Source organism: Ursus maritimus, unplaced genomic scaffold, assembly GCF_017311325.1.
Source record: "Ursus maritimus isolate PB19 unplaced genomic scaffold, ASM1731132v1 scaffold_27, whole genome shotgun sequence".
Lineage (NCBI taxonomy): Eukaryota > Metazoa > Chordata > Mammalia > Carnivora > Ursidae > Ursus > Ursus maritimus.
This window is the reverse complement of record NW_024425230.1, coordinates 16,073,160-16,097,316: the sequence shown is the minus strand read 5'-3', so window position 1 is coordinate 16,097,316 and position 24,157 is coordinate 16,073,160. Positions and strand designations below refer to the sequence as shown.

General features: G+C 48.3%; 1 protein-coding gene across 3 annotated transcripts in view; it reads left to right on the top strand.

Annotated features, from left to right (window-relative positions):
* SLCO3A1 (solute carrier organic anion transporter family member 3A1) overlaps positions 1–24,157 on the top strand; it is a 295,788-nt gene that overhangs the window by 253,709 nt on the left and 17,922 nt on the right. For all 3 annotated transcript variants that reach the window (XM_040642752.1, XM_040642753.1, XM_040642751.1), the window contains exons 8-9: positions 11,130–11,305; positions 15,458–15,522. In XM_040642752.1, the coding sequence (XP_040498686.1) occupies positions 11,130–11,305; positions 15,458–15,522 (241 nt within the window). The remainder of the gene's footprint in view (positions 1–11,129; positions 11,306–15,457; positions 15,523–24,157) is intronic.

Genomic DNA, 24,157 nt, shown 5'->3' with positions numbered 1-24,157 from the left:
AAGGGAAACAAGAGATGGGCGGGGGGAGGAGGGGGGGGGGGGGGGAGAGAAACTGATTTTTTTTTAAATTAGATGATAAAGCAATTTCTTTATGTGAGTGGAAATGAAATTTAAAAAAAGGATGAGGCCTTACAAATAGTTAAAATAAAAATACAAGCTATTCGTTTTCATGACAACAATTTTATTAACATTTTAATATCCAAAAAGTTATATAAATCAGTTTTGGTTATTGTTCTGTTTCAAGAATTAAATGGATTCCGTATAGGCTGGTGTCCTGAGACCAAACAAGTCTCTATTCCAGAGCATTCTCTGACCCCCCCCCCAAAAAAAATTGTCTTAAAAATTGCATTTCCCTAGATCTTACATGTGCAAGAGTCTTATTGAATAAGAGCCTAACCAGGCCCATGACTGCTTCCAGCTGCTGAAACAGCAAGCTGCGGAATGCAATTATTGGATAGTGAGTTTCTCTGCTTCCCTCTGGACACATCCTTTCTTCACCAGACACCTGCCTTTTCTTCACATTACTGGAGACCTCGTGTTGTCCTCAAAGCAGAGAGGCTCTCCTCCTGCGATTACAAGTCAAAGACTGAGACATCCCCGGGCCCCAGGGCTGGGTGAAAGTCACATTTCTCCCCCCATGGAGGCAGATCTTGGGATGAATGAGGGATTTGGGGACACAGAGCCGTGCGTATCTTGGAAAGGGGCCCTTGTGACAATCTAGCCTTCAAAACACCCCTAACTGTAGAGCTCACCACAGCAGCGAACTTTTTCAAGAGCCCACGTGGGCCAGGCAACAGGCCTTCCACCTGTCACTCATGGCCCATGACAGCTTGGCCTAGAGTCAAAGAAATCTCAGGCCACCGTCCAAAACTGAGCAAAAAGCAATTGCAGTCTTTTCAGTCTCTGCTGCAGTATTTTGAGAAAATGCCAAATGGTGGGTTATATTCCTGGTGAATTCACTCCCTCCTTCGTTCCTACTTTTCTTGTCTCCGATCTCCCAGAAAAGCTTTTCCGTGAAGTGAAGGCTTCCTCCACCCTCTTCCTTCCCTTCTCGTATTATTCCTTCGCCGTTTGCTGGAGTCCCCTGGCTCTCCAGGGTCGGGTGCGGCCTCTCCACCACCTGCCCCCCAGCTCTGTGCATCTTATCTCACTGATCCTCACAGGATCACAGGATCCTGGATCCTGTGATCCAGGATCAGCCCGAGGATGGGGGTGTCATTTTTACTCCCTGATTACGGACTAGTCCCTTGCCCCAGGTCATGCAGAACGTGGTGGCACTGGTGTTGACGTGGGTCTGTCCAACACCAACCCATGTCTTCCTCTGACTCTGTCACTTACCTCTTTGGGATTCTCACCTTCTCCCTCCTTGAAAAAACCTCTTCGTGCATACTCCACAGTCAGGACCCTCCACCCACCCAGGTTGGCTCTGCTGCCTCTCAAGCCTCAACTTCCTCACTCCTCCCACTTGTTAAAGAACAACTTGCTGTGTTGAACTTCCTAGGGTTTCCCCAACACACCCAGCTCTGCCCTTACCTCCGGACCTTTGCACATGCTGCTCCTTTTAGCAAGGAGAGTCCTCCATGAAGCCCTTCAGATGCGTAATCATTCTTTACCTGCAGCTGAGAAGCCTGCTCCCCGCTCTTCACTTCTTCCCGGGCTGCATTAGCGCCCCATCCTGCAGAGTCCTCCAGCACCTGCTGTCTGGCGAGGTTAGACCCTCCCGCCCCCAGTCGAACAGGTTCTTTACTCCTGCGTCTGCCTCCCTAGGCTCCCGCGTCCAGGGATGGGGTTCTCTTGCGGACCCTTGCATTTCCAGTGCCAGCCATGGCTCTGCATAAAGGCCCCAGGCTTCCTGAACACCTGGCTGGAGGCCACGTGCCGACTCCAGGGAGCCACGGGTGAGAATACTACTCCCTTGAATAGCAATTGGCAGGCGGGTCGGTTGGCTGGTGTGGATTTTGGTGCTGAAGCGCCATTCCCTGTTCATCCCTCACCCACTCACAGCTTCCGTCAGAACCTGTGAAAATTGCCCACAACTCAATTAAACGTGCATAAGTCACCAATCGAATAATTCTGGTTACAGGGGAATCTGGTTAGCGTTAGTAGTTTCCTGTTACACTTGCCTTGCTGTCCTGGTTTGCGTTTTGTTTTCTTATTTTCTTATTTCCTATCTCCTTGAGTGAGAACAGTGGAACTTTCCAGGACTGCGTTTAGTATACAATTTCTAATTTTTCTCATTGCACATGACCAGGAGGGGTGACAAAAAAGATTGCGAGTTAATTTTGTAAGCTTCCTTTGGCATGAATATATTGTCCAGATTGATTCTGTACCTTTCACTCTCAGAAGTAATTATTCCAACGGAAAGCGTGTTGGTATGCTGCTGACTGACTGCTGGAAGTTGTAGCCTTTTGAAGTACTGAATAATTGAGGGAAAAAAAAGAAGGCTTATATCAGCCACTGATAGAACGTTGAAAGTCAATCCAAGCCCAGCTCTGCAGTTGGTAGGGGACTAATGATAGACCACTAGTCTATCTCCCCACGGAGGCGACAGAGATGTGTCTAGCCCCTGTTTAAGCAGAGCCCCGAGCTGGTTCTGTGGGGGGCTGGGGGGCCCCTGATGGACGCAATGCAGGAAGCTTGTTGTTTACTCTCCTAGATCTCAGTCCTGCCTGCATATTAGGATTGCTTGAGAACTTTCAAAATCTGAGTCCTGAGCCTCCTCCTTAGAAACTCTGATTTCTTTGTTGCGGGGTAGGACCCAGGCATCAGTAACCTTTGAAAGCCCTCCCCCGCCCCGTGTTTTTGTACGTAATAGAGTTGAGAACCGCTGTTCCCCTCCAGGGTGTCTCTACCTCGGCACTGCTGACATTTGGGGCTGCGTCGTTCTTCGTTGTGGGGACTGTGGGGTGTTCGGCAGTATCGCTGGGCTCTACCCATCACCTGCCAAAAGCAACCCTGCTCATTTCTGAAACCACCGGTGTCTTCCAGATATTTCCGTAGGTTCTGCTTGGGGGCCGAATCCCTCCCCCCCCCAATGAGAACCACTGCTCCAGGAGAAGGGATGGGTTCCTAAAATTGTATCTCTCTAGAAACAGGGTCTGAGCTGACACTGAGCATCCAGCCTTCGATGTCCTTTTCCTTCCCACCTTTATGTGTTCAGGGGCTGGAGAAACCAAGCTGGAGACTGGAGGGCCCTATCAGCATATTACAGAAGAAACAAACTGATAACTTACATGCCCTCTCCGCCCTGTACATGAGCTTAGTGTGGTTGGTCTGAGCCGAGATTTAAACAGTCGGTGCATCTTATACACCAATCTGGATTTCTGGCCTCTCCGTAAAAGTTGAATGAGAACTGACCTGCCCCACCACCCCCATAGGGCAGCAATTGGCTGGAGCTGAGACATGGTCAAACGTACAGACAAGACCTCTGATCCCCCTCAGCCACAGTCTCCACCCCTGGCCACCCCTTACACCTGGGCCAGTTTTCTTCCCTGCTTCCTGTCTTGCCCTCCAAGGTTTGGAGTTTGCAAACTCTCTCGTAGAGCCTGGCCCCATTTGCCAGAACTGACTTACAAGTCTGTATTCATTCAGGCAATGGCTTGTCGAAGATGTGAATATTCTGAAATCAATCCCAACTAGGGCATTGTCACCCCGAACATCTAATATATCTCAGGCTCTGGACTAGGCCTTAGAGATGTAGAGCTGGAAAGATAGCAGCTCATGTTTACGACGAGATGTAACGTATTGATAGAATTGTGTACAAAGGAACACCCAGGAGCAACAGCTAACCAATTAAGCGAAAAGAGCATATTATAAAACAATATACAGATTATGTTCCCTTTTAGTAAAGAAAAGGGAAAATCTAAATATTTGTGTATCTCTACATGGAAAGATCTATACAAAAGACATGTAGCTAGCTGTTCACAGAACATTACCTCTGGCTAGGGACTGAAAAGTTAATTTTTATACGTTTCTTTCAAGTTTTCTGCATATTAGTAAATTGTCCAAAATGAACATGTGTCCCTTTTTCAATAAGGAGAAAACTTTTTTATTAAAAAAAAATCATAACCTGACATTTAAGGATACGTGGTTATATTTTCAGAGAAAGAAGCAGACATGTGGAGAGATTTGGGAACCTGGAGGGAACCAGGAATTAGTTCAGCACAGGTGGGGCTGGAAGGGAGGCATGCACGTATTTTTCCCCAGAGGAAGAGCAGTGGCGGGGTCCTTCTCATGAAGGATGAGTGGGTATTTGGCGGTGGAGAGGCTCAGAAGGACATTACAGTGTGTGCTGTGTGTATGCACCGGGGGGTGGCGGGGAGGCTTGGACCCTGTGCTCTGGGGACAGGTTCCGTTTGGAGGAAAGAGAAAGAGGGAGAAGTGTAGGGGCCCGGCACTCATTCCCCGTTCCTGAGCATCAGCCACATCCTTCCCCTTCTGTGTTCTGCCCACACTTCCTACCCGAGGTGGCTGGAGCAAAGCGTGGGCCTTGCCGCTCCCCAAAGACCAGCCCTTGCCTCCCCTCCTGCAGGAGATAATTAAGACTCTGCCCGGATGTGCTCCGGCTCCCGCGTTACCGGTGACGGGAGCGGAAGGTGGGTGGAGGTCTTGCTTTCATCCCAGAGTGCTTCTCCCTGGCCATTATCCTTCAGTCAGTGACCCTGAAAGGGAACATGAGAGTATATTTCTTCTTGCAGTTTTTCAATATCCCCTTTGCCTTGAGGCACGTGGGTTGCTGGTGCTCTGTGTTGAGCTCTGAGGTCGTTACCTAAAAATACCAGCTTGGCTTGGGCCAATGCAGTGAGGAGAGTCTAAGCTGCAGAAGGGCGGTAATGAATGACAGGAGAGGGTCTAGGGACTTGGCCGACTCATGAGGGAAGCCATAGGTGTCTAGGACGCATAGAAGCACGTTGCCCCTGGAAGGAAAATGTCCCGATCTGTCCCTCCGTTATTAGGATGTCATGCACAAGGGATCAAAGGTCTCACAGGCAGCCGCACAGAGCGCTGTGCGTCTCCGCACTCTGGGTGGCAAACTCCCCTCCAAATGACAGCACCGGGGCCCGGCTCTTAATCGAAATTGTCATTTCTGCCTAGAAACTGAATGAATATATTACAGAAAGAAAACCAGAAAGAACATTGTAGAATGTTGGGAGTAACTCTCTACCTTTCAATACAGGAGGCTGTCATTACACCCAACCTCATCACTCCCGTACTTGTCCCCTTGGAAAAGTCATCTTTCAACCTCAAAATCAGTTTTATTTGTACGATTCATAGCAATGGATGCATCGGTATCACGTGTGGGGGGGAAAAAGACCGAAACACAAACAAGTTCATTTGCCAGGATTTTTGAAACATTGCTGAAAAGTATTTTTTTTCTCTTGTAATACAAGCTGTCAAAATAGCATGCTTATGATTTCCTGCATCAATAGAAAATTAGCCCAAGATTCTAAAGAGTAATTTTTCTGTTTTCATGGTCTCCAGCTTTATTGTAATTATTTATCCCCATCACCCTATGTGAATAGAAACATTTCTCAGTCTAAATTAATGATCGAACGTGGAATAGGAGTACGATTTCCAGCGACTGCTACTCTTCTTCATTGATTTCTTCTTTATAAAGTTCTGGAGTCTTTTTTTTTTTTTTTAGTAGATGATATATTTGTATTGTTCAGAAATCCAAAAGTGTGAAAAAAGAGTGGAAACTCTCCTTTCCACCTCTGTCTTCCATTCACTTCCTGTTCAACCCACCCCTCTGCCGAGTAATGACTGTTTTTACTTTCTTGTGCACCCGACTGGAATTTAATGCATCTCTAAGGTCTTTCTTACTCTGTACCTTGTGCGTGGGGTTTTCGTTATTAATACTTTATGTCGCTGTTCTTTCCATATCAGTATGGAAAGGACGCTCTCGTACCTTTTTGACGCCTGTGTAATCTTCCATTGTGTGGCTCTGTTGGAGCCTACGTAACCAGTCCCCGTGACGGGCATTCAGATTGCCGCACAGCTTTAGGTCTTGCAAACAGAGTCGTGGCTCCTGTTGTACTTCGGTCGTGTTGTGCCCGGGGCAAGTCTGTAGAGTAAGTTCTTGTAGAATTTCCAAGTCAGTCCCACTTTGTCCTCTGGGTCAGCACTGGTTCCAAAGATTGCCAGGCCAGCTCCTCTGGGAGCACAGGGTCATCTGATTATCAGTATGATATGTCAGGATGCACTTATTTCCAGGAAAGCCAGACCCCGTCCCCCACCCCACCCCACCCCACCCCACCCCTGCCTCAGTATGTGACACCGGACAGAGAATCCAGCTTTCCTGGAGACAGCAGAGACCGTATTCCCTCCCACAGAGTGGCGAACTGGGAAGACCTTCCTTTGAAACAGGGATGGAAAATTGGGCATTTGCCAGGTCAGGAATGGTAAACCAATCTCTTGGAGCCTGGTGTACTTTTTTTTTTTTTAAGATTTTATTTATTTGTCAGAGAGAGAGTGTGCACACGCACAAGCCGGGGTGGGGGGGCTGCAGGCAGAAGGAAAAGCAGGCTCCCCACTGAGCAAGGAGTCCAATGTGGGACTCGATCCCAGGACCCTGGGATCATTACCTGAGCTGAAGGCAGGCGCTTAACCGTCTGAGCCACGCAGGCGTCCCAACCCTGCTGTACTTTCTTACTAGTTGAATGCATTGGGCACTGCCCAGGAGAGCATTGGGTTACTACCTCATTCAGGCCGTGACCGTCTACAGGCGGGTTCTGAGACCCATCCGAGACTGGCCACGTGGGGCGGCTGTATCCAGACAGGCTGAGAATTTGGGTCCCAACGTCTGCCATCCCTTCAGTAAAGCGGATGGTTCTGTCACACCCAGGTTAGCTCTGTACTTTCTGGCTTCCTGCTGCTTGGAGCGTTTGCAAGTTTCAGGGCTCCCCCAGAGACACCTGGTTAATATCAGCAGAAGGGCTGCTGCCCCACTTCCTTTCTATTTGAGATGGTAGTGTGAAACCCCATCGGTGGAAAGTCGTCTCTTGGAGTTGTGGGAAAGGTGAAACTGTGTGGTCCTCATCTGTGGTTCTTCCCACCACACATGGACTTGTGGGTGGAAATTTCTTCCCACACAACTGCCTTGGCAGCCAGAGTCCCTGCACCTCCTTTAGCATATGACGTCCAGGCCCATCTCTGTGCCCCCTAAGCCCAAACAAAGGATGTTCCCCATCTCTTACCATATGGCCACAGGCTTAGCATGTTCCCTCAAATTCCCTCTTGGAAGGGTCGCAGGGAAGTCCCAGCTGCCCCCCAGACTGTGGGACCACCCAGTGGGTCCCGGTCATTGTGTCAGACTGAGTCACCTGCCCAAAAAGGAGACCCATCCGAGTCCCTGCTCAGACGCTCTGGCTTACCTCCTCCCCAGCCTCTTCCACAGCTCTTCTCAAATAAATTAAGTTAAATCTGAATAAATAAATAAATACAGGTTTGCCCAGAACCTCTGGCAGGGACCCACCCACTTGCAGCTTTGCTCCTCAGCACAGGCAAGCTGACATCTTCGCTGGCTGTATTTCTCACTTCTGCTCTTCTGGCATGAATGACCTTAGGAATGCCTCATTTTCCTCCAGTCGGCCGGAAGCTGCCCTTGGCCTGTTTTTGTACCATCCCTCTCCCTGGTTTCGTGCGCTCTCACCTCCCTCCCTTTGTCTCGGCCGCAGATTCCGTGGTGGCTCAGCTCTGCTGTCCACTCAGTCCATTCCCAGGACACTGGCTTCGTGGACACATTCACCCCCTGGACCAGGGAGGGCTGATCTCTGTGTCAGACCGTGTCGGAGACAGAGGTCTCATTTTGACCCCATGCCATTAGGGGCAGGAGCACAGACCGCATCTGGAGTGGGTCCATTTCAGAAGGGGTTTCCAACTTCTCAGAGCAGAGAGGAGCCAGGCAGTTTCCTTTTATGGTAAATATAACACAGTCGAGCCCTAGTCCAGGTATTGGGCAAAAATCTATGATTGAGCATAGGTCCCAGTTACAGATTACTTTTTAAATGAAACAAAGCCCACCGAGCACATGGTTCATTCGCAGGGCCCTGGCCGTGATCACTCAGTTCCAGTATTCACATCACATTTCTAAAAGGCTGCGTCGGAGCTCACTTCTTAGGATGCTTGACGAAGCAGGACCACAGCCATCCCTGAGGAGCCTGTTCCTCATTTATACCTGTGTGCTCTTTGGGTCCATCTGGTTCTTAGCCCCCGCCCCCCCCCCAGACCTGGACCACTCTTTTCTCACAGGCTGCTGCAGGAATCAGAGACAGAAGGATTTGAGGGTTTGAGAAGGATTTAGGGTACGATGAAATGAATAGGACTTGAGATCTGTTCATTTGTTCGATAAATCGCTCTTGACTCCCTGTCATGAGCCAAGCCCCGTCCTCTAGAGCCGAGGATAAATTAGGGAGCAAAACCACAGTGGTGTCTGGCCTCACTAGCCTCATAGTCATGAGGAAGACGGAGTGGACATGGGAGTCAGGGGCGGGGTCCGGAATGACCACCCGGTTTCCATAGAGTTAATAGGGTACCACTTCTCAGGCTAAGAGATGCAGAGGGAAAGGGGGCTGGGGTAGGGGGACATGCATCTGTCAGGGTGTGGTCAGGAAAACAGCACCCACAAGTATGTTGGAAATAATTTAGTGTGGGAATCAGAGCTGTGAACACGGGGAGTTGGGGAATTAAAATCTGGGAGGTGTGAGATGAATGGAAGATAGAAACACCGGCTCAGGTGGGTACGTTGAGGGCTTGTGGGAAAATCCCAAGAAGCTGTTTATATGGCTGCTGAGTAAGATGAAGGGGAGCTGACCACATCAGCAGGCATACAGCCACATCAGTAGAGGTGGGCACGGGGCCCCTGTTGTCAGCAGGACAGGCAGGAACGAGGGCGGGTGTAAACACGATGCTAGGGCCAACCCATGTCTTCTGGCCACCCTCACAGGTGTAATATCATCCCTTGTCTGACCTGCTGAGGGTAGCGGCCTCTGCTTCACTTTTGCCTTCTAAATCTCACCTGTGTCCCCCCACGTTCCACTCTCCAGCTCCCGTCCCTGCAGGGAAGCGGATTCTAGGGAAATTATCTCCCAGCGTAGAAGGGGAATAGTGCCAAGCTCACAGGGCAGAATCATCCAGCTCAGAACATTTTTTCCCCTAGAGTCAGCGTGGAGATGGCAGCATGCTTAGAGCCCTGGGGCAGGACAAATCAAGTGGGTCTGGGAGGATTAAGGTCTGCGGAAGCCAGGGCAGGGTGTGGCTCACGAGCATGCACTCCTGGGGGGCCTCCAGGAAGAGAAAAGTGGATGGCGGGGTCAGGCTATGGATCAGGTTCCTGCCTGTGGGGGACAGAAGCCAGCCCCACCGGGGTGAGGGGGAGCTGGGGGGATGAGGTGGAGGTGGTGGGTGTAGACAGCTCGTGAAGTTGGGATCAAGGAGAGCGGGGGAACAGTTTCCTCCCCTGAGTAGGGAGGGAAGTGACATTTTAAGTTCTAGGTGGGGAGCGGTCCTGCCTCCTGGTACACACAGGGGAAGATTCATTCGCACGTGTGTTCTAGAACCATCTGCTAAGCTTCACCTGCTATGTCTCAGCTCCGAGCAGTGCTCAGGAGAGCATGCCTCAGACTCGGTCCTTCTCCCAGGAGCCCCGAGGTCTCCTCCGGCAGTGTGGGAGAGGTCCTGCCGTGGGGTGTGGAGCGTGCGCTCCTGGAGGGAGCCGGCTCAGCAGGAGGAGGCCTCGCAGAGGGGAGAGATTTTACAGAAGCCCTAGGAACCACCCCCCTGGCAGAAGTGTGTGGGAAGGGACAGAGGGGCAAGGCCTCAGCACCTCCGGGGCAATTCCAGTAAACGCCTTCGGGTGCCGTACCTGGGCTATTTACGCGAGGCACCCCCTCTGGGCACAAAGCTTAGGAAGAAGGGTCCAGCCCCACACCCCGTCTGCCCACACCTCTGTCCCGTGGTTTGAAGCCCTTGTGCAGGGCACAGCCGTAGCAGGTGGCACTGACGGAGCAAGGGGCACCTAAGGGCCTTTGGACACCCCTGAAAGCACCCATGTGGCTTGATGGGATAAGAAAAACCCCTCACAGTGCTCTGTTCTGTGGGAAGAGAAAAGAAGGGACAGGGAGGATGGAGAGGAACGGAGACAACCAGGAGGAATGTGAAAGCCAAAGGGGATTTGTTTGACCCTCAGGAGGATTTTCCTTGGCGTGTGCTCTGAAAGCCAAGCAGTCCCGAGGAGAAAAGCAATGAATCATTTATGATTATATTCATTAAAGGCCTCTGCACTATTATTATCGAACCTTAATTGGCTTGGCGCTTGCTTGGCACTGCCTCTCCCCACCTCTGCTCCTCCCCTGGCCATCAGAAATTCCTCTGATGATGAAGGAGGGACCAGACCGCACCCGGGAGCACGGGCAGCTGGGCAAGAGTCCACCTGCAAGATCAAATGGAATGCAGTCTTTTTTTTTTGTCCCCCTCCTTGGATCAAGTATTAATAAATGTGTCTGGTCTGGGCTTTAGCTCGCTGCCCGCGCGTGATCTGCCCCAAGCTCCTGGCATCTCGTAGCCCTCTCTGCTTACCCTGCCACGTGAGAACGTTCCCATGAAGCTACCCCCTCCAGTGGCCCCGCGAGAGCCGCAACTTCGTGCGTGACAATGCACGTCCTCTGTTCCAAGTGCCACACTGGGCACTGAACCAGCAACGACGTGCAGGTTCCCTGATTTACTTCTTTTAATACACTTCTTTGTAATTATCGCTGCATAAAAGAGAGGACAAATTGGCAAGTAATTATAACATTAATTTGGCAATGTTTTATCATATTGTGGAAGCACAGTTTCCTCTCTAATTGTATTGGGGGGGGGACGCATTTGTCTAGGGTACAGCTTATTGAGGGCTTCTGGAATGTGGAAATGAAACACACAGGAGATGGGGCATGGGCTCTCCTCCCCGTAAATATTCCCTTATTTGCATGCGTTTTTCAGCCTCCTTAAAAAGCTAACTCGTTTACTCAGGCCTAATGAATGGAATGCCACGGAATGCATAATTAGACCATGACAGCTCTGGCTGACGGATGGCTTTGGGTTCGGAAACGGGAGATGCCCCCCGTTAAAAGGGCTGAATTCTTGCATTTCAGAATCTCACCGGCTGTGCGTGCCTCACGACCGTCCCGCCCGAGAACACGACTGTGGTTCCTGGAAAATGCCCCAGTCCCGGGTGCCAAGAGGCCTTCCTCACCTTCCTGTGTGTCATGTGTTTCTGCAGCATGATTGGGGCAATGGCGCAGACACCCTCGGTCATCATCCTCATCAGGTAAGCTCCGATCCGGGGACTAGCGAGCCAGGCTCCCCTCTCGCCCTGCCCCGGCCTACCTCGTGGGTGTCTGCGGTCCTCGGGAGGCCAGAACGTCGGGGACTGTGTGAGTCCCACAAGCCAGCTTCCCCAGGCTGATAGGGATCCGTTACATTGGACCCGGACCTCCCCGGGGACCAGAAAGCGTGGCCCAAGGGAGATGATGCGCTTTCGTATCCTTCCAAGAGTAGACCGTGCAGGTGATTTTGAAAGGAACCGTGGTCCTGCATTGCTATTTACAGAGAGCAGCATTGTTGGAGTAAAACGAAAACGGCCTCGGACTAGCCAAGTCCTCAAGTCCAGCCCCCGTCCAGCCACATGACCTTGGGCACATTTTCCCTCAGACTTGTTTCTGAAGGGGGGCCGGGGAGTGACGTCATTGTCCTGCTGCCATCCTGCAGCGGTGTGGGTCCCACTGAGGCCATGCGTGTGCCAGCAGTGACTGCTCTTATACAGACGGCTGGAGAGAGCACGCGTAGTCTGTGCCTCCCTGTCTCCCGGGGGGGGGGGCAGGGGGGGTGCCTCGAGGTGAACTGTGGAGTATCTTCTGAGTATCTTGTACGTTTGCCAAGTTCACCAGAGTGGTGTGAGGAACCTAGAAGTGGAATGCTCCGTAACCCAGCGTCTGTGTTGAACCAGAGGAAATGACACCACACACAGACAGACCCACCTTAGTGGGATGTGACAAGTTCACTCCTGGGGGCTAGAAATACAAGTAGGAATGCAATGCTTGAATATGACCCATGCCCACGTGCGTCCCCAGCTGCTTTATCCAGCTCCTCGCTCTTTCTCCCCACGCCGACCGCATTTCCCGATCTCCGTGATGAGTTCCCGAGGAAGAGCATTTCTGCAAAGTGCTTATGTTCTCGAGGAGGTCATTAGCAAAGCCTTGTTAATGTGCAGAAGCAATAAAGGCAACAGCAACAAAGTGCCATTCCCCACTTATTAAACTTGAGAAATCAGTGTTAAATATTCACGCCCGGTACTTGCAAGGCTGCAGCAGAACTGGTCAAGTCGCATGCTGCTGGGGGCATTGAAAAGCCTATCGCTCTGATTTTCAAAGAAGCAATAGAGCCTTGTGAATCAAGAGTCATAAAAATGTTCAGGTTTTTTATGAGGTAACCCTACCTCTCACCACTTAGGAAAATACTTCTCTACCAGAAAAACAGCTCCGTGCGGATTTTTATTACAATGGTAACTATAATAGCAGAAAAACCTGAATTGGAATAATGAATTAAATTGTAGTGCTGGACCATAGTTCAGTGGGATAATGAAAATTCTTAAGAATGTGAAAAGTATTTATGGAGGGAACTGTTGCATTTAAATTATATATGGAGGTTGATTATATATAATACGCGTGTGGACAAAATCCATCAGATCCTAGGTATGGGTCCGGGGTGGCTGCATTTTGGGTAACTTCTTTTTCATTATTAGGAATTCCTGTGAAGTTATATTGTGTTGGTCACACACAAAAGGCACCAAGGTGCAGGGAAAATGACCTTCATGACCATGAGCAGTGACTAGTCCCCTTTCTTCGCTCCCCATGACTTCTATACAAAAAAGCCAGCTCACGGTTTGTGACTGGCAGAGCACACACAGGAAGTTGAAATCTTAATCACTTCCAAGTCTCAGCTTCATAAACAGCTCTTGGAGATTTTCAGGAGACATTTGCTTCCTTTGAATAGGTCAGCAACAGATGGCCTACATGACCTAGGCTGGGCCTCGGCCACCCCATAGGCACAGGCTCGCACGTTGTGTCCATCAAGATGACCAGAGTAGCACCTTATTCTGCCACCATCCCAGTCCACTTCGCCATCATCGATGTTCTAGGCAGGCACGAGGGCACAGCCCAGGTGTGTGCCAGCCCTTGCCCCGTCCCAGAGTGATGGCCCCATTGTAGCGTGCAGCGCCTCCATGCGCCCCTCTTCGGAGTCAGTGCTGGGCTCCTGTTTTAATTAAGTGTTTACATCCTTATTAGCATTTCCCTTCTACAGACGGGGAGGTGGAGGCCCAGAGAGTGGTTAAGCAGTATTCTCAAGGTCCTCAGCTCATACGTTGTAGCCCTAAGCCCCCATCCCTGCCCTTGCCCGGACCTTTCAGTAACATTCAGACCTGAACCTTCCATTTCTGCATAACTAGATCTGAGAAGGAAGACTCCCCCTGTGGGAACCATTTCCCCAACAGGATACGAAGAGCTTAACACCTTGCTCATTTTATTCGTAGTGACATGAGAGCTGAAAGGAAAGCAAAGTCAAGTGATAAGTAGTCTAGCTGATTACGCCAGCACGTTTTCTTGAAAAGGAGAATTTGCCTTTATGTGGATATCTTTCAATTCGGTACCTTCGAGTGAATGCGCAAAAACCAGAACCAGGGAGCCAATAATAGCTCTGAAGAACTTGGATCTTGAAACACGTGCATTCTAAAGAGAACTGGCTGTGTTTCTGTCCAGAAACACTGATCTCATCGTCAATGTTGTTCAGGTATCTGGCTTCATCAGCCAGAGAGTGATTTTCCCATCACTCAGAGAAGGTCTTGACCTGCTGGCCTGTATCACACTCTTTATAATTGAGAACAAATGGGTATTTCCCCAAGAATAACACATTTTTAGTTTTCACTGAAAATCTTAGAAATAGGGCAAAGATTGTAAAAACTACATTTGTGTTTGTTTTGGTTTGATAGTGTTCTTTGGCCACTCTACCAAGAAGCCAAAGACATGCCCACTTGAGGCTTGAACCAGACGATAGGTCATTGGATGGATGGCATTGGATGGTGAGATGAATGATCTCTAGGGTCATGTAAGAATATAATTTTAGCTACTAAATCCATAGTTGGGTTATGTATCCTGGGTGTTAGATATCCTAGTGGACTTAGATATCCAATGGTAACTTTGTTTCTAACATTTATTTTCTACAGTATTGATTGCTTAGGTCCTCTCTGTGTTGCATGGGTCTTCCTGGTCTTTCAGCCATATTGAAATGCTCCTGGTGTTTCCAAAGGCTCAGCCACACCGGACTGGTTCTAGGCCTAGCCAAGTACTTCCAGGGGTCATAGTCATGTGTTTACCTCCCCATCTCCCCTAAGGTCTCATGATGGGAATAGCATAAGGGAAGTTTCTCTGCCAGGAGTGTCCAGGATGACGTGATGCATGTGTGCACAGTCGGTCATCCCCTTACCACACTATCAGAGATGGGCCAGCCTGGGTCATGAGTGGGAGACATGTGCCTACCCATCCACCCACTTATATATTACTCAGCACATTGTCACTGCACTCATGATGAACAAGATACAAATCGTCCCTGAACTCAAGGAGAGAGGACAAGCGTCGAATTAATACTAGCTTCAAAGAGGAAGAGGCATTTCAAAAGAGATGTGTTATCAGCTGGGAGGGCCCCTTTGTCTGGAACTGGTCATCATTTCCAAACCTCCTCTACCGTCATGCCCATCCCAGAAAATGTTCTACTCTGAGAATGTTCTAGAAAACGTGCAAGAGAATCATTCTAAGGGACTGCTCTAGATAAACCAAAGCCAAGGTGATTGAGTCAGTTCAAAACAAAGAACCATGACTCTGTGAAGATACTTTTCCAGTTTAAAAGGTGCTGACACTGGTTATAGATGAATGGGTTCTTCTGCAAGTGGTCCATCTGCGAGGTCAAACCATGCTTGTCTGGTTGATTTCACAAAATAACCTGAGAAGGGCGAGGGTGTTCATGCTGGTGGTAGTTTGTGAAGCGTAAGAGAAATGGTCTTCCCAGTTGATATTTCCCCAGTACATGTGTCCTACCAACTTAAGATGTTTTCCTGTCTTGGCAAAAGCAAAACACCTTTAAATGAAGACGTTAGGGACCACATTTGCATGTCTTCCTTCCAATGACAAGATTAGCCCTATTATTAAAAAACACTTTTAAGTTCCTAAACTTATCTTGTCACTGCAGTTAGTTGTTTTTCAGACTTTAGGCAGAGAAAGCCAAAGGAAAAAAAAAAAAAAACACCACCAAAAACCCATTAATTTCTAAAGAATGGCTCTGATGGACAGCAGTGGATGACTAGCGTCTGTTAATTAAAGCGGAGTGATAAGAATCTTTTCCTTTCTCTTCTTCGTCTCTTTGCACGTAGGACAGTCAGCCCTGAACTCAAGTCTTACGCCCTGGGAGTCCTGTTCCTCCTCCTCCGTTTGTTGGGTATGTATGCTCTCTTTACTCCCTCAATAATGAATTGGATGCTTACGACCAGGTGAGTAAATATCCGTGACTTTGTGCCATTTCTTGAGCCATTTCTTGAGCTTGTCTTTTTTCTTTTCTATGAAGTTGAATAACCATTAGTAAACAAGAGAAACTTTAAATCTCTACGTTTTGCTCTCGGTTTAGACCTGACCTCTCTCTGGATACCACAAAGTTTTCATTTATATAAACTCTGTCTCTGTGCCACACTGAATTCTCAGTGGCATAAGAAGGGGAAATTGATGGCACCAAAGGGAAAAACGTTTCATGGTGTAATGTGGCTCCCTCATTAAGCAAACCCTGGGCAGCTCATGAAATCCTTCGTTTATGGGGCTGCCAGCTGGGACGGAGAAGCATTCTTATAATGCCTCACATATGGAAACTTTGCACCCTTCAAATTTTTCCAAAATGATTGAGTTTATTTACCTTGGGTTTCCAGGATGGGGCAAATGTGACCTTCACGCTATAAAGCATACATTCCAAGGTTTGGTATGGATAAAAGGAATTAAGTCTAAACCTCTAATTTTTAAAATGAGAAGATAGAGCATGGGGATATTCCATGGTTCTCTCCCGGGTCCTAGGACAGGCTGAGGCGAAGCTGGAAAGGCCGACAAGGTAGCCCAGCTGCCAGGTATGCCCCAGCCTTCTCCCTCCAGACCTCTGTTGCTTTATGAACAAATATCCCTGTGTCAAGGCCAAGATCAAAACAGGGTAGCTTTTTTCCCTTGAATACTAGTGGTCTTCTTTAATGGACATTCTATGGTCAACAGGTGTGCGAAGGGAGATAACCACGGTGTGTATTTTTAGAGTAAAAATTAAACTCCTCATTCTAAGTATATCACTGTGGATGAGCAGAAAGCCTCAGCTATAGAAATGTTGATGAAAATGTTTGAAAAAAAAAAAAAATCTTGGCCACCACCCAGCTGTCCAACAGCCGGGAATTACTTACATCCATTATGATCTAGAATCCCAGTAGGATTTATGGCCCCCTCTAAAATCCTGGAAAGTATTTATAAACTTAGAAAGGGCACATGACATGTGGAGGGGGAAGAGAAGTCTATAATTATGATCTAGAATCCCAGTAGGATTTATGGCCCCCTCTAAAATCCTGGAAAGTATTTATAAACTTAGAAAGGGCACATGACATGTGGAGGGGGAAGAGAAGTCTATAATTATGATCTAGAATCCCAGTAGGATTTATGGCCCCCTCTAAAATCCTGGAAAGTATTTATAAACTTAGAAAGGGCACATGACATGTGGAGGGGGAAGAGAAGTCTATATACTCAAGTGTTTTTAAAGTATAAACATGGAAAAATATTAGAAGGCTAAACACAAACATGGTATGTTATTGTCTTTGAGTAAAGAACGTATAAATCATATTTTCTAAAGGTTTTAAAATTTTGAATGAATATGTATGTGCCCGTTGCTTTTATAATGAGATGAATTCCTGTATAGTTGACACGTGGAAGAACATTCACCCTTAGATCATTCGTAAGGTCCTCCCTTGGCAAGGCCAAATGCACTTCCCTTTTCTGCCTGTAGCAAAATATTTCCAGTGCGTTGCCGTGATCCTTCCTCTCACCCATTATCAATCCACGGATGTTGGTACACATAGGGAAACTTAAATGGCATTTTTCTCTTATTCTGATCTTGCAGAAAACAGAAACGCTCTAGGTATAAAGACACCCTGTTAAGACAAGTGTAGTAGGAATTCAAACTAAAACATTTAGGCCTCCTTGGAAGTTGTAGTGGCTCGTAGAACTCTAACCACAGGGTAATCACTTATGTTGATTTTTTTTCTTCTCCTCCTTGGGAGGGCTGAGTATGCATGCATCATAATGCCTCACCCCTGCTGCCCTGATCTGGGTGGAAAAAGGAGTGCGTAACGTCAGGTAGCAAGTTGGGGACCCTTATTTCTGTAAATGGTAAAATTGTTTCACATACACATTCGTTCAACAAACTAATATTTATTGAGCACCTAATGAGTTCAGACCTCCGTGGACCAGACTCAGGTAAGTAAGTGGGCACAGCCCTCCTCCTGGGGGTCCTCTTGAGAGCTGACCAGGGAAGGTGGGACTCGTCCATCTGTGGAGTTGCTCTAGGAGAATCTCTGCACCTCGAAACGGGTACTGAAGATTTAAGGTAGCCGGTTTAAGAAAATAAAAAGTTACCCTTTAGAATAACTTGATAGCACAAAGTGAAAAAGATTTGTAAAATATTTCTGAAATGTTAAATTACAAAGACAGAATGGAAAATTCTAGAGCTCGTATAATGTGACACCGTTAAGATCACTGTGCATTGCCCTAAAGCAGTTCCACTGTTTGTATGTCTGCCCCGGGAATAAGCAACCAGGCATTATCTAGAATAGTGACTGATCCCCAGCAAGAGATAAGTTTTACATTATGGCCCAGTACACACATACATATGCATTAATATAGCTGACACAGAAATTTCACAAAACAGTACCCTTAATATGTATGTATGCTCTTCTATTCCACGCTTTTTAAAAAGTTGGTTGTGACCCACGATATTGATTTTGTTTCTCATTTATGGGTCACAAATCCCAGTCTAGAGAATGCTACCCTAGCAGGATACGATAGCTTCATCTTTTACTTAAAAGCAGCTTGTCAAAGAAGTCTTTGCAATTGCCTGCAGCCCCCAGTAAGATTGACCGCCATTGCTGTTAATGAGGGGTCACCCAAGAAATCAGATCCCATGACACTGTCGGCCTTTGCGATTGGCCCTGTATGGGTAGTGGGAATTCAGTGTAATGTCACAGTTTGGTGTGACAAGATACGTGATGGCCCCAGCACAGGTGCAGTGGGGACAGGTGGAAGAGTCACCGAACCTGGCCTTGGCAAGGGAGCACGGGTGTGGGTCTGAAACCATGTGATGTCTACCTTGGACCTGAAGACTGAGCAGGAGTTACGTAGGCGAGCAAGGACAGAGTGCTTTATATGGGGGACCTTACAGAAGTAAACGCCTGCGAGGGAGCACCATGTGTGGGGCTGCAGGAAGCCCTGAGTGGTTGCAGTGTGATCCAAAAGGGTTGCTGCCCTCGCGACAAGTTTGACTTCAAGGCAGATGAAGTCCTAGATGGACTTTGGAATGTGGCTTCTATGCATTTTCATTTTTACTGACTTTTTTATTTAAGTAGCCACATGTGGCCAGTGGCTATCGTGTTAGGCAAAGCTTGAGGAAGCGGGGCAGCATGGGGAGACCGCTCTTTCCAGATACTTGGCTGTGAAGAGTCTAAGGAAAGAGGGTAGGACCCAGAAGTGAATTTGAGATTTTTGTTGTTGTTGCTTTAAACACCAGAACAGAACTGATAGAGCAGGAGCGAGGACTGCAGTGGTAAGGGTCAGGGAGCTTCCCCAGCAGTCCTGGAGTAGACGTGGGAATGTGGTTGGTAGTGTCAACGGCAGGTGTGCTGGAAAGAGTGTGCGGCAAAGAAATTAAGGATGATGGCCAAAGTAGGGTTAAATGGTAGACCGTGGTACATAGGCTGGATAAGTGAGACAGGACACACAGCCCGGGGTGTGGCATGGCCAGAGAGGAAAGGAAGTGAACAGCTTTGACACGGAGGAAGAGTCAATGAAAGGCCAGGGGAGGAACTGCATGCTATGGAGAAGTCCAAGTCACCCAGGACAGTGGCAGAAGGTGAGTGGGGGAGAAGGACCCAGAGCTGAGTCAGTAAAATCAGAGTCAACAGAATGGAATTCCTGATGCATTCAAATCCTAAGTCCTCCACCCTTTTGCAAATACCCCATCACTGCTTTTCTCTCTGGGTGTTGGCAAGCCATCTGCTTGAAGGTCTGGTCCAGAATCTTGCCCCGGGGGTCTACTGGGTCTACTGCATGCCGTGGATGTTACACCAAGTGAAATTAACGGAAACAGATATTCACCAAGATCCTGCTACATCCAAGGTCCTGTTCAACAGGCTGCAAAGAACATAAAAATACGCAGGAGAATGCAGCAAGTATCAGGGATACATAGGGCTGGGTATCTAGGACTGGACCTTGAATTTCAAGGGAAAAAATATTTTACTTGGCCAAGTAGTTGCCAGTGTGGAGCAACTGAAAGGAGAGTGGAGATGCATTCGAAGTTCTGATTTAGGGAGATCAGCCTGGGAGCAAGGTGCACGGTGGTTCTGCAGAGTGTGGCACAATGGACCAAAACATCGGAGGGAGAAGCAGCAAACCAGGGTGGAGCAGGGGAACTAAAACGGCAAGGACAGGTGGAAGCGTATGGTGGAGGTAACATCTGTTGAAACCTCCCCAAACTGCTAGAGGAAAGCAAAAGAGAACCAACAAGAAGCACCAGAGGATTTCAGCCCCCAGGGCTGGGCGTATGGAGAAGTCTTATCATAGAGTAAGAGACGCGGCCACTCATTCCTCTCGAGGGTATTGTCAGGGCTAGACTGGCCTGGCCGTCAGACTCTCCTCCCACAAATGCCTGCTCTTAGTTCTCAGAGCAACCTGCCAAGCAAAAAGCACGGAGAACATCAGCCTCCAGGTGCACCCCTGGACCCACGTGTCCTTCCTAAGCAAACTCTGTGTCGTCTTGGGTGACTCATGAACTACTCCAGGAGCAGCGCATCTGGGAATCTCCCGAGGTGGCTCGTCAAACATTTGCTGAGCTCCTAGCACGAAGACTTGAATCTAAAGAAGTTCTACAGGCAGGTGGAAGAAATGAGCGCATTAAATGAGCACTTTGGAAAAAGCAAGCACCGTGCGCCCGAAGGCCTAGTCGAGAAACCTGTACCCAGCTGTGGGATGGTCGGGGGTGGCGTGCGATGGCGGGAGTGCATGAAAGACCCCTCCCACTCATCTGTTTGCTTATTCAGCAAACTCCTATTAAGCAATGACGTGTCCCACATCCTGAGGCACCCCCACCACCCAGGATCCACGTCCTTACCTGTGCTAAGGTGGCATGGCACGTTCACCATGGACCCCTCTGCCATTCCCGACCCGGTGGCCTTTGGGAGGTTATTTAAGCTCTTCGAGCCTTAGTGACTTCAACAAGGAGCCCAGGAATGAAATGAGAACAAAATAGCACCACCCAACTTCCCAGATTGAAGAAAAGTGAATGTCAAGGACCCACGGGCCATGCTGGCCGGTGCCAAAAGTCCAGTCGTGTCTTTGGCCTTGGTGAAGCACAGAGAATCTGTTTTTTTGCCAACCCTGGCAGCGGCTTGTGCTGGACATGACAGTAACTCTATCAGGTGGAAGGAGGATTCTGTGGTGACTTCAAGTCTTGGCAGGTAAGCTGGAGAGGAATGGATAGGTTTTGAAATGGAAATGGCAGACTAATTTTCCGCTTCCATTTTCCCCCCAAAGGTAGGCGAACTTATTCTTAGAAAAGCCTTTAAGTTCACCTTTAAAGTTTAGACCAAAGAATATAAATAGGCCCAGCTTTTTCAACCAGGGGACTGAATTAAATAGTCAAACTACAAGACCGTGGGGTTTAATCTCCATTAATAGATTTCAGGAAAACAGCCCATTTTCCTTGAACAGTACTGCAATTTTTGCATTGAAATAAATTATGTAATGTGCAGTTTGGGCCAGAGTGTAACAGGAAGTAAGATTAATGTTCTCTGTAATAGCATGTAACAGCACGGAGTCTCCGGATACCCTCCCCCAACACAGAGCGGGTTCCGGTGTCCCAGTGATGGGACGCTGGTTCTTCCCCAGGAGACTTAGGGAGAAGGGAAGGCAAAAGGGAGAAGATTTTACTGCAGCCTCCAGGGGGCAGAGTGTTCTTCTAAAACACGCAGTTTCTACAATACGGCACCATTATCACCCTCCCTCCTCATTCTTCAGGTAATTGAGGGCATGACAGAATGAAGATACTCAGAGCAGGAATAGGCACTAATTTACCCCTTATCCACTTGGCCTCCGTTCTGGAAGCAGCTGATTATCCTCCACAATTGACTACTTCTTACGACGTGAGGGATTCTTGCCAGTTGGGGTCATTCTCTGAGTCTTGGCTTGAAGAGTATTCTGCAGCTCTCTCTCCAGAGATGGTGCTGTAAAAGGGGACGTGTTTCCAGGTATCCAAAGAACAGGAAAGGACCCCCCCCCCCCGACCAGAATCTGTGAAGACCCCACTACAAAGGCCGTCTCATTTAATCTGTATAAATACTTCATACCAGAAGGCATTTGGGGCCCATTTTAATAGACAATGCAACTGAGATTCAGTGAAGTCGAGTGACTTCCCAGGGTCACAGGCTCCCGAGTGGCAGTCGGAATCCAGAGTCTGCTCTCTCCAGTCCCAAAGCTCTTATTTCCTCCCCACCACCAAGCAACCTGCAGACGTGAGCTCCCTGTCTGAAGAAAGGCAACTGTCAGCTCTTTCTCCTGACAAGTAGTCCTGCCGGAGGTGTTCTCCAAAATACTGAGTTTGCTTACAAAACAGTCTCTGAACCTTCTCGATGCCTTAACAACCCGGGAGAAGAGAGGACTCTGCACTTTGCAAAGAGCAGAACCTCCTTGTGGGGGTGTGTTTCCCCCTCTACACCTTGCAAAGATCAGAACCCCTGTGTGTTTCACCTCAGAAACCTTCAAAACCAGCCTTCTGCAAGCCAGTTATTCCCAGGAGCTTAGTGGGAGGGTAAATAAGATGTTTTCTGTAGCCCTGGAAATCCCTGATAAGAGCCCTGAAATCTTCTCGTCAAATCAACAAACTTTGAATTAGTAAGAAGGAGATTATTGGGATTGGGGTTTTGAAATGCCAAGCCTGGGACAAATAATTAATCTTTCTCAGCTTCAGTTTCTCTGTATATAAAATAGGGGGTGTTACAGGGTTACGGAGGAGGCTTATAGTTACAGTGCTGGGGAGAGGGGGTAGTTCAGAGAGAGTAGTTATTGTGTTAACCTTCAAAATAAGAGTTACTTACCAGCAAAAAATGGGCTTATTCAGGAATAACAGAATTGCAAATCGGGACGTACAAGTTACTGCAAAACCACAGGCAAGTCCCACTGTATTTATGGAGAAAGAGGAGGTTGGGAGCAGTTGTTTTGAAGGAAAGCACCAGTCGACAGTGGTGATGGGTCCTCAGTGGCTGAGTTGCTGGGACGGTGGATTACAGGAGAAGCAATGTACTTTATTCCCTCCTGGCACCCGTAATTGATGATTCTTCCGCTTGGGTCTCTAATTAACCGTTCCTCCCATAATTGACCCTGAGTGGTATGCCTCCCTTGTCTTATCTTCCCCACTCCATTTCAGTGAGGTGTCCCTTTATTTTTACATTTCCCCCTTTGGATCAAGATCTTTCTCCATCACTGAGCAAGAGTCAGGTTTTCATAATTCAGAGCCAGGAAGGATCTTTCCTGGGTGTCGTGTCACACGGCGTTGAGACGTTGTGCAGATGGGAAACCTACTGAGGTCCCATTCGAGTACCAAGGACAGGTTGCACGAGAAGCCTCAGGCACTGGAGGTCATGTCCTTATTGGGTACAAAGGCTTGACAGGCAGTAAGTACAGAATCAAAAGTAACACGACCATTCCAGATTGAGGTTTTAAAACAAGGTTTTAAAACAAGATCCTAGATCTGAAAGGAGCCAACTAAAACGATTTATTGACCCTCCTTCCAGAGATAAGCCCCAGAGTCACATAAGCCTCCTGTTCTCATGACTGCATAGAGTGGGGACTCCCAGAACAGTGGACACTGCAGAAACCCCCAGAAGAATTATACTACACATATAAACACGAAGCCATCGCTGGTGAGCTTTTTGCAAAACCGCGAAACTTCAAAGACATTTAAAAGCAGCACTGTTATCTCAAAAGAATGGCTGGAACTTAGGGATGTTACTAATAATAACATAACGTTGAAAATTCAGAAACCGTGAATTTTGGATAAGACTCTAGAAGTCAGTTACTATCCAGATGAAACAGACTTCTTTGAACCTGGAACCTTCTCACAGGCCTGGTCCACGGATCCCAGCGGATGTCATCATCTTCCATGCCAGGAAATCTTTACTTTCAGGTCACCAGATGGGTTTGCTGCTCTCTTTGGATGAGTCACAGGAGTCTGTGCTCTGGCGTTTGGCAGAACAGGGTTGGTTAGCAGGGCGAGGTTGAAGAGGACCTTTCTGGAGGTGTCTTTTCCAATAGACCAAAGGTTGAGGTTGCAAGGGGGTGATGTTCAAGGTCTCCATCTCCCAGGAGGGCAGATTGTTCCACTAAAGCATGGCTGTTCTTATCGAAGCAATTAGGCCTTGACGGTACTGAAGTGTATCTTATCACCGGTGGCTCAACCTGTTACCAAACCCAAGTTGGTCACTCCAGAGGCCGATACTCCAAGAGACGAGTTTGTGATTGGAAAGAACGTGAACTTTATTCGGGAGGCTGGCCATGTGGGAAGAAGGCAGGCTCTTGTCCAAAAGCCAACTCTGAGGTTTCTACCTGGCCCAGAGGTTTTTAAAGGGGTTGAGGGTCCTCAGAAAACAGTGCGCAGTGGCCTGCGACATTTCTCGATCACGTGCAGATGCATTGCTCCTGGCTGCAGATGTTCTTTCCGTGCTCGGGGCCGGTTCTTGTTCGGTGATGTGCAGGAGTACTGTGTTCTACGGGGGGGGGGGGGGGGGGGGGGGGGG